The sequence below is a fragment of the Acyrthosiphon pisum genome, chromosome A1 (assembly GCF_005508785.2).
Source record: "Acyrthosiphon pisum isolate AL4f chromosome A1, pea_aphid_22Mar2018_4r6ur, whole genome shotgun sequence".
Classification (NCBI taxonomy): domain Eukaryota; kingdom Metazoa; phylum Arthropoda; class Insecta; order Hemiptera; family Aphididae; genus Acyrthosiphon; species Acyrthosiphon pisum.
Window position 1 is genome coordinate 73,450,002 of NC_042494.1, and position 10,899 is coordinate 73,460,900.

At 27.2% G+C, this 10,899-nt stretch overlaps 1 protein-coding gene across 1 annotated transcript in view; it reads right to left on the reverse strand.

The window, feature by feature from the left end:
* LOC100161992 (neuroendocrine convertase 1-like) overlaps nt 1-10,539 on the reverse strand; it is a 22,783-nt gene extending 12,244 nt beyond the window's left edge. Inside the window, exons 1-5 of the mRNA XM_008187731.3 lie at nt 10,441-10,539; nt 7,401-7,517; nt 6,448-6,600; nt 4,241-4,403; nt 687-859 (exon numbers count right to left, since the gene is read on the reverse strand). Of these exons, the coding sequence (XP_008185953.1) occupies nt 687-859; nt 4,241-4,403; nt 6,448-6,600; nt 7,401-7,517; nt 10,441-10,443 (609 nt within the window). The 5' untranslated portion in view covers nt 10,444-10,539. The remainder of the gene's footprint in view (nt 1-686; nt 860-4,240; nt 4,404-6,447; nt 6,601-7,400; nt 7,518-10,440) is intronic.
* Nucleotides 10,540-10,899: the final 360 nt, after the last annotated feature.

Sequence of the window (10,899 nt, forward strand, 5' to 3'; positions counted from 1 at the left end):
GCCAATATATAGGTACTCCCATTTAAACTCTATAGTATTTATTACATTTCAACTATATTAGAGGTAGACGATATGTATATAATTAAGCGTTTAGCATTTAATAAATTTTAACTACTGCAGCGTTCTGCTGTTGTTATAATATTATGTTACTATAATATATTATGCGATAGTTTAATTATGATAAATTGTGGTTCTAATGTCGAGTATGCAACTAATTATATCTACGAGTTACGACACGTTGGTATATTTTCATATTATAGATGCGTCGAAGTGCGTTAAAATAATTTGTATATTACACTATTATTATAGTTATTATTACAGTGTACACCTACCTACCTATAGGTACTAACGCTGTATTGTATTACAAACTTTCGTGTCATAAGTGTTAACGCTTTATTTTAATTTATTTTAACCGTATAATGTACGGTATAGCGTACACCTATAATATAACCCGCACACACTATTTTGTTCCCTTTGTATAATTCCTTACGCTGCGTAGGTATACGTAATCAGCTCTCGTCGAAACAATTTTACCTCTGCGAGCGCGTTAAGCGGAAACGTCGCGGATCTCAAAGCGTTTTAACCCCCGTCAAATAGTTTTGAATAAATTATTTATTTTAGTTAGCAGTGCCGTTGATCGAATCATAATATTAGATATATATATATATTATGCGTATTGCGATTACCTTGGTTGCACCGATTTCAAATGCAATTTGAGCCATTACTCCGGGACCGTCGACCATTAGTCCGTCATCTGTAGGCCCCCATGATCCACTGTATATATCCACCAATGAATTAGCGTTAATTAAGGCTCTAGCTTCCATTTCGTCGTTTGTTTTACCGTCCAGCAATACGATACCTATACAAATTCATCAGTTTACGGTTAAATTTTATTTTTATTCGCCTTCTTCTCCAAACTATTAAAACAAATTATTCCAATACATATTATATTATATATTTAAGTACAACAAGTCTATTGGTCTTCAAACCTAGTGATCTATATACGCTCTGAATGTTACTAATTATCCTCACCGTTATTTTGGATATAAAAGTATAGATCTAGATCACTTCACCACTCTACAACATTACAATAATATCTGGGAATATTCATAACGTGTAGATGTGGTGAAGATATCATCCCTGGATTAGGAGTTCAAATACCCTTTCCCCAAAATTATTTCAACTAATATTTTTTTTCCAACATAACCATGTATTAGATTAATTTGTATAGTGCCTATGCATACATTTATAATGTGTATTAAATAATATTATGTATGAGCAATTTATTTTTCAATATTAATTTATGTTTAAGATTTATTTTTGCTATTATGACTTTTTAGTTTTTATAATATTTTTTTCTGTAGATGTACCTACATTATATACCTGTCTATTGGAGGATACAAAATAAATACAATGACATAAATTTACGCCTGGAATTTTTGCGTCATATATTATTAGAAGCCTATATTATGACACTGGTCCATATACTAAAAATTATTTTAGAAATTTGTATGCAATAGCTATATTCGGTTTGTGTATATGAATCCGCACGAACAAAACACCAACGATTGTACATTTTCTAAAAAAAATTTTTTTAGTTGATTAATATATACAATGAAGTGATTAGTATCAATAAATGTAAAATTAATAAAATAAAATAATTATGACGTACATTTTACACCTTTGTCTCAGTTTAATCGCATTAGAGTCGTGAGATTATTAGTAATAAAATTGATTGAACTAGAACATTTTAATATTATAATAGATAGGTGGCTTAAAATAAAAAATTCACGAACGATCAAATCATATAGCTCAATAAAATCCTACTGCAATAATAATACTTAAAAATGTCAGCATTTTATATTATTTTATAATCTTTATTTGGTTAGTATTAAAATAACCGTAAGAATAAATAATTCACAATATCCATACATAAAATGAATTATTAAGGAAAAGATATGATTCAAGCATAAAAAAAATAAAAACCATCAATTCAAAACACTGATGTTACGATTTTTAACTCGGAAATGTATTTTCAATGGTGTTTTAGTACAAATAAATCTTGATTACGCCAATACCCATTTTTTTATGTTTATATTTGTGGTGATAAATTATTCATTTTACAAACACGTTTATCGATATACCTACCTATTATGTTCAGCGTTTTTTAAATGTAATTTTCGAAATGGATCTTTGTGTCATCTACGATTTAAATGGTTAAACTATCGTTTAAATGTAAGAAAAAGTAGTACCTAAGCGTGTTTAACTTTTACTACCTATGCGCAATAAATAAATAAAAATGTATATTATTAATCGGCAATGTTGTCTCAAAATCATAGTCCAAAAATAAATTAACATGGATAATATTTTAGTTTAATTTGGTTTTTTTATATGTATAATGTATATACTATATATTGTATTCAGACTTAAATTCCTGGTAATCATCCAAGACGAAAATCATGTAGGGCGCTTGTCAAACTAATATAAATTAATAGTAATTAAATAGTATAAGGTATAAGTATATGAAGTGTCACCAATGGGTGATTTTTTGCCAAGCTATTCGTGTACAATAATTTCACTCAGCGCCTTCTCGTTTTTTAGCCAAAGTTGCAAATTATATTTGTTGAAAAATGTTTTTTTTTCATATAGATATAGATAAAAATAGTAAATACATATTTAAAAAATATTATTGTATTAACACGATCAACACGTGTTTATACGTCAATTCCCGTATAGTCCAACTACAGTTCTATAATATGAACTTCAGATTAAATATTTGGTATATTTTATGTGTGGACAGTTGTTGACAATATAATATCTGTAGAGAGACTAAATTACTATTACAACACTTGCAAACTATGTGGCGCGAATAACAAAAATGTATAATATACGTATATAATACTGTGTATTATACCAGGCTTATTAACTCTCGGAGACAAGAATACAGGACAATTTTTTTTCGCAACAATATTCTGTCTGATAATAATAGTTATTTAGGGTAATCTGGATTAATTTCGAATAACTCTAATTTAATTTGTTCCTAAATCAAAGTCAGATAAAAATGTTTACTAAAAAAATAAAAATCAAGGATCGAATAATTTTAAAACGATATTGGTATAAAATATTTGACAATTTATCGACGTTGGCCACATCAGTACGTCATTAGTAAAAAATAATAATGTACCGGAAATATGGTCAACTTTGTATTGTTGCCCTTCAAAATTCAAAACGATTTAATTAAAAATAATATTTTATACAATATGTATAATGGTAATTTATAATGGTGCATCATTATTTTAAGATATAGGTACGGGACACAATATATAATGATTGCGCACTGATGCTCATTGATCGTACGCACATTGCACACAGAATATTAAGCTTTAAACGTGGAAATTTATGATATTCTTTGACCCGTCACACCTTACTTGCGAGGTCTGTGGCTAGCAATGACGTTAACTATATTTGTATGTAAATGTGGGTGGTCGGTTGTAGTTATAATATACAATGTCCCTCAATAATAATATTAAAACAAACCGTTGAATGGCGTTCGGTTATTACAATGGGTATATGTACACAATTTTCTCGATGCTTTTGAAATATAACTAACAATAATGACCGGTGGTATATTTTAGTATAATATAGGTACGTCGGAGGCTGATTGTGCCACAGAGTTTGAGATTTTGTATTAAAATATCTAAAAGCACAACTTGATTCAAAGTCCATTGTGTTCGACTTCGAAAAAGTCACAACGAACGCTACGAATGAAACTATATTATTTTTCTGAAACATTTGTTTTTTTTTTTTGAACACAATTGACTTCAAGATTAATATTCTAACGTTCCGAATTGTATTCAACCAAGACATATTCTAACAGCGTTATAGCTTATATTAGGTTTTTCACTAAAAATAATGTTCTTTCGTCTTTATTATTAAACCCCAACTGATTCAGTGTGTTATTTAATCACAGTTTTATTTATTTGCATATTATATTTTATGCGAAATGTTGTTCACTAAAACGATATAATAGTGTGTTATTGTGATATTATAATACTTGTATACCTACTTGCGATAATGCGACATGATCGATTAATGCCACGACATTTAATGCATACTTATTAAACGAAAATGTATGTCTATCGAGTAAAAACTTCAGATTGAAAAATGTATAAATAAACTTAATAAACCTTTAATAATTATTACTATAGTAAATAATAATATTTTATAACTGAACACTAACCTCCTACTTTTGCATTGTAAGCAACGCCTACACCACACTTTTTATTATTTGCAGCCATTGCAATTTCTCCAGCACATCTAGTACCATGAGAATTTGTAGGATCTTCGTACCTAGGCATAGGATCCTTTTTATTCCAGTTCAGATTGATACTGATTTCTTCATCCTGAAATAAACGTCAATAGTATAATTGACAATAAAATTAAATGATATTTTGATAAACAAGTTTAAAAAATAAATAAAATGTGATATTTTTGTTAAAAAATTACAAACACATTTGATGTAACTAAATAACATGCATTTTAATTAATACTTAAAATACAGTTAAATTTTCAAAAAACCAAAAAAATACAAATAATCGAACAAATAATATTATAAACGGCTTACTAGTAATTTAATTATTATTCAAATATTCGAGAATTAATCTTTTAAGATATTGCGTATACGTAGTTCAGACGGTATTTTATCATGTAGGACTGTAGGTGATTAAAGTTTAATATATTAATATATAATATTAATGACTAGCTGTTTCTGACTTACAGAAGTCCTTTTAAAATGCATATATTTATATTATTTATAGTTCAAAGTATTCCCACGAATTACAATATTTAATGCACATGTATACACTAAGTATACTGAAAACTTTCCGAGCAAAATTTTAATATACATATTACATACGCTTTACCACGATTATAAAATCAGAAAATAAAATAATATAGGAAATTGTAATATTTTTTATAATAATAATATATCGTGCTGGTGGATACCTGAAAATATTTTTCCAGTATTTTTTAATATACTCTAAAAGTGTCGAGTTGTCGTGTGACGCGTAAATACGTATGAGAGGTTGTGGGTGTATGCTTTTCAATTGGAAGTCGGTCGAAATTATGTAAGTACCTACCTACATATTGTGTACAGTTCCGGCAGGTTACTTCACATTTTGTAAAAATATTGCTGTCACCGGAAACCAAAAACGATTACTAAGGAATTTTAGATGAAAATAGTATTTAGGCTGTAGTGGGAACTGTTTAATATAGTCGGTACCTAGGTAGGGTACTATATACACGGGCAAAAATTACATTTGTGCGCGTCATAAATACTGTTCGAACTGCTCAATAATGGTACAAAACGGCTTACACCTGCACGGTTTGTGAAGCATACCACGTGGTTTTGATTTTCAATGATTATTCAATTTTTTATCGCAATAATATTATAGGTGCCGAGATAATTGACTGATAACGTACGCTACGGAATTTGCATAAAATCGTTATGACTATATCAATTATAATTCCTTAATTTATACGTATAAAATATTCCGCCTGCACTGTACTAATATGAAATGGGTATGTGGTATATGTCCATAAATTAGTGAAAGTAATATTTTTTTAACACGTCTTTATGTCAATAAAAAATGTATGACATTATTCGCATTATTGTCTCAGAAGTCGTATGCTGCAGGGGCGATATTAAATTTAAACATTCATATGACTAATAATGCTATTCTATCAAAATATTGCACTGCAGTGTCTATGGAATATAAACCTGTATCCATTATTTGTCTAATGTGCTTTAATTTATTTATATTAATTCATCCAAAGAGGAATTTTGCTCTGGGTCTGAAAAAATTAAGATAAATTACATATGGGAGTATTAAAAGTTTTGTATTTTATCAAAAACTACGAATAAACAACAAATTTTATTTTTCAGGGTTAATTTATAAAAAACTATTTTTGATATTTTATTAATTAAATTACCTTGATGTACATAAAACATAATTAGTAAGAATTACAAAATATTAATAATTGTAGAGAAGTTTTTTTTATAAACGAATTATCGTTTATATTGGTGTCCACATTTGTACATGCTAATGTTATATTTTTACGATTAAAAGTAAATTAAACGACCGCGACATTCAATTACAAGCAATGTGAATATTATTATGATGTACATTGTATAATATTTTAGAAATTATTTTATTAAATATAAATATCATAATATAGTAAGTATTATGTTTAATATTCATATGAGTACTTAATAAATTAAAAATATTTTGTATCAAGTTAATGTTAATTTGTAAACATTCAAATATCTTGTTATAGAAACAAGTGATCATATCATTCATATCAGTACAATCGCTAAATAAATAAGAACGATTAATAGGTACTAAATAATATTTAATATTAATAAATGATAACATTAAACATACTAACATAATTATCCTTAAGATCATCGTGAGTATATTCTATTCCATCATCGATTATCGCTACCCGAATACCTTTACCTGTGCATTTTAACTCTTCGTATACTGGTACTAAGTTCATATCTAGTGGCATTCCGTTGGTATAATTATTCCGGTAACCTTGCTGAAATATAATATGTAATATTATTGTAGTATTATTGATAATATTTATAAAAATGTTGGGAAGTTTTAACGAAAATATGTTTTACAAAAAGAACTTTCACGAGTGATGGGTGGATATGCACTATATAATATTTAATATTATTATTGTTATGACGTAGGTATCATGATAAAAGACCCAAAGCTGTTTCTCAGGCATGAACTGAAAAATATTATTTCGATAAAGAAGATTTATATATTCGTGAATGTGAACATTTCATAATTTTGTCAATAAGTAGGTAGGTGATATATCGAAAAAATAAATAGATAGGTAACAAATTTCTTACTTTTTTATTTGAAAAATTAAAATAAATCGTTTCTATATGGGTAAATATTATCATAGTTTTATCATATAAGTACCTACTTAAAATTGTTAATATAAACAAATTTTTGTTTCATTAATGTTTCATAAATGTGTTTTATTACCTTTAGTTAGTACGTATATTAAATTGTATGAAATTAAAATGTATTTAAATCTGTTCACATACAGTATAGGTCATATAGGTGTAAGTATTTTATATATCTGTAATGGCCTTACTGTGTTTAGTCGATTGCATTAGAATTTAATCTGAACTCCCCCGTATTTAATTTTTATCAGCTAATGGGTGTTTAAAAAATAATGATGGTTTCTTTCATATTATTCTATGATCCCTGATCACACAGAAGAAAAAAAGACCATTAAAATAAAATCCAGGGAATAATGAACGATTTATGAATTTATGATTTAATGAATTTCAATGAGCGAAATAAAACGATTATACCTACCTCGTACCACTGCAGTTTCCAAAGTTCGTCGTTAAAATAACTCTCATATCTGCTGCGGACGTCCGTCGGCACTCTTTTATACAACTTTTTCGAAAATCCCTGTTTGGCCCAATTCACCTAAAAGTTTTATCCATTTTACTAATCGACATATATTATACGCAGAACTATATGAACCAAATTTTAGCAATCCATTATCATTATGACATGAAGAGAAGTTGAAATACAGGATTATAGGTAGCCAAAGTTCATGATATATTTATACCTAGTTCATTCGTTAAGATTAATTGTAGGAACGATCTAATTGTATAAAAACTATATAACTATTATAATAGCCTAAATACATTAACTAAAAATAGCTTAAGTTAAAAATGAGTATGTGTGGGTCTGCAGTAATATAAACAATGGAGATTTTTAATCTGAAAAATACTTAGAAAAAAAAATTAAATGGTATTTTGATTTATTTTCTAGGGGTGTCCAATTGATTATGTGAGGTGTCGTCGATGTCGGTCTAAAAAAAAAATCAAAAATTATAGCTTTATAGAGTCCATAAACTCTAGTATATAATAATGTATTAAACTGTGAAGTATTATTATATTTGCTGACAATAAAACGGTGGATAACTATTATTAAGTTAAAAAAATAGCAGTGCTTTAATACACGGATCATTATCGATAATACCAATGAATATTATTACTCATTACTTAATACTTAATAGGTATATATGGGTAGGTACTTTAGATATAATTATTTATTATATTAATGCAAGTAGGTATATGACACTCTTTAAAAATTAAAATTAAAGTATAATTTAATAAAATTATTAAAAATGTTTGTGTTTAAACATTAGTTTTGACTTTCAAGTAGAAAATATATGGATTTGTTGAAATCATATTTTTTTATTATACGACACCGAGTAACCGAGTACATACCAATAAAATATACATATCGTAATTAATTATCAAAATTATTCGTTGAAAATGAGAGATGATCAAAAAATTGGTTTGATCTACACAGCGTACAATGTACATTCCAATATTTGCAAAATTTTCATCTTACATTTTTTTTGAGCAAGTGTCATTCTTTTATCATGTGTAATTCACCATGTCATCAGTATATTAAAGAATTTTCACTAAACGTAAATAGAACATTACTGTATGATAATAATTAATATGTAGGACGTAGGTACTACATATAAATATATAAATATAATAAGTTGCGCATTATCCGTTTTTCAATCTCTGACGTTTTAAATTTCATTATTTATTTAGTAAAATGATGAGAAAATAATATCGTGATAAAGGCAGAAACATATTGACTAGGTAGGTAGTACGTTGACAATCGTGTCACTTTAAAATTATTAAAAGTAATAACATATAAACATCCGTTTAAGAATAGTACTATAATGTTTGCATTTATTTTTAGTCCTTTGACGTTTTTTAATCAAATCTACGAACGATGAATAAAAGTGATATATACGAACACTGAATTATTTTGATACAATACAATTCAATAATACAAATATTATCATTTATCATATTTTTTATTTATTTTTTATAGTTTTATAAATAATAGGTATATGCGTTTTCATTGTATAACATGAACTATAGAATGATGCATATTGTATACATGTTAGGCATATGATGTTACCCGTTAAAATAAAATATTTAGAAAATATTTTAATAGTTATAATTATTAAAAAAAATTATTATTATAAGTACAATGTAATAAAATTAAAATGTTGCACTATTTACAAATTTCTGAACTGTCACTTTATAAGAATAATATCCTTTTTATATTCTCAAGTAGAATGTATTTATCCAACTACCCACGTTAAATTTTTTAAATTCAAACTGAATGTTTTGTATACAAATATTGTGTGAGGATGACAATTACTATTTAATATGCGAAAAACAAAAGAATTCAATGGGAGAGCGTGATATGGGTGTGAAATCTAGAATAACGTAATAATAGTTCCAAGGCTTAAAGAATTTTCTTTCACGAAGTATACTTGGAACAAAAAAAAATATTTTCTCATGAATAACAATTATATTATATTATATTATATTATACAGTATATAGTATATAATAATATACAAGAATAAATTCAAATTTTAAAATAAATAATCAAAAAATATATAATTTATTTTTACTTTAAATGTCACACTATATTTGTTATTCGTATGGTATTCAACATTTTTAAGTTTTTTAAATTATATAATTGTACTTAAATACTGAAGTATATACCTATCACTATATTATTGGTTTTGATAAATGCAAAATTAGTAACTAAAGTTAATTGACATTCCTTCAAATAAATTTACTTTCTTAATATAATTATATAAATACCTCATATAAATCTACAACGATAAATGGGGGACGGAGTGGCTGAACGGACTAAGCCGTCGGTTTCAACGCGCACCAACGCGGGTTTGAACCCGGCCACTGGCGGCATTTTTCTTCGGGCAGTCACGGTGTCCAGAGAGAGATGCCGCCATCCCCCCACTCGGGCATGTCAGAAACCTACGGGTGCCCAACTTGAAATTCTGCCAAACCTAAAAACGTGTTTCAGCTAACCGTTCCAACCGTCAACCCCCCTCCCCACCACTACAAAAACAACTAAAACAGCTTTTGGCCATTGATAGTTTCCAAGCTTAAAGTTAAATGAAAAAAAAAATAAAAAAAACGATAAATCTGATAGGTATACAAAAAATTGTACAAAATCCTATTTCAATTACTAATTTATAATACACTGATAACAAAGCCTTAAAATAACAGAATTAAAAAAAATGTAAGAATAAAAATGTTATACCTAATTTTTAACACAAACAATTTTGTGTTCAATATATTGATTAAGTAATTTAAAACCCGCTTCGCTCCGGGGACACGGAGTAATAAAAAAAACTCAAAACAGGGATAGCCTTGCGTAATTTTTATAGTAATTAAGATAATTATTGAGCTATTTTTTAACGTTTTTTTTTTAGTTAAAAAACAACTAAATACATACGACAATATTATAATTATTTGTGTATATAATACATACCATATTATTCTGTTTTAAAATGTTAGTTGTGTTATCGAATGGCACGTGATGGATTTCAGGATGGTCTTCTCTTTTCACTTTGTAAACATTTGGTATACCATCTACCTAATACAGATTAATTTTATTCAACAATTTTAAGCATTTAAATTAAGTTAAAAAATAGAGAATATTTTTAATATTTGTATACTAAACAAAAAATTAAATTTTTATATGCTCCATGAGCACAAATAGTTCAATGTGGAAATCATTGAAACAATGTCCAATTTTAAAATAACTATTTGTACGCATTAATAATAATTGTTCAAATCTCCAAACAGTTTTCAAACGTTACAAAACGTAACCAACAAAAAATTCTCATTACTTACTACCTTGTCGAGTACCTATACCTACCACACTTTTAATTGTAACTGTATTTCTTTTATATCTTGTGTTAACCAACAGTAAATACAGAAAACATTA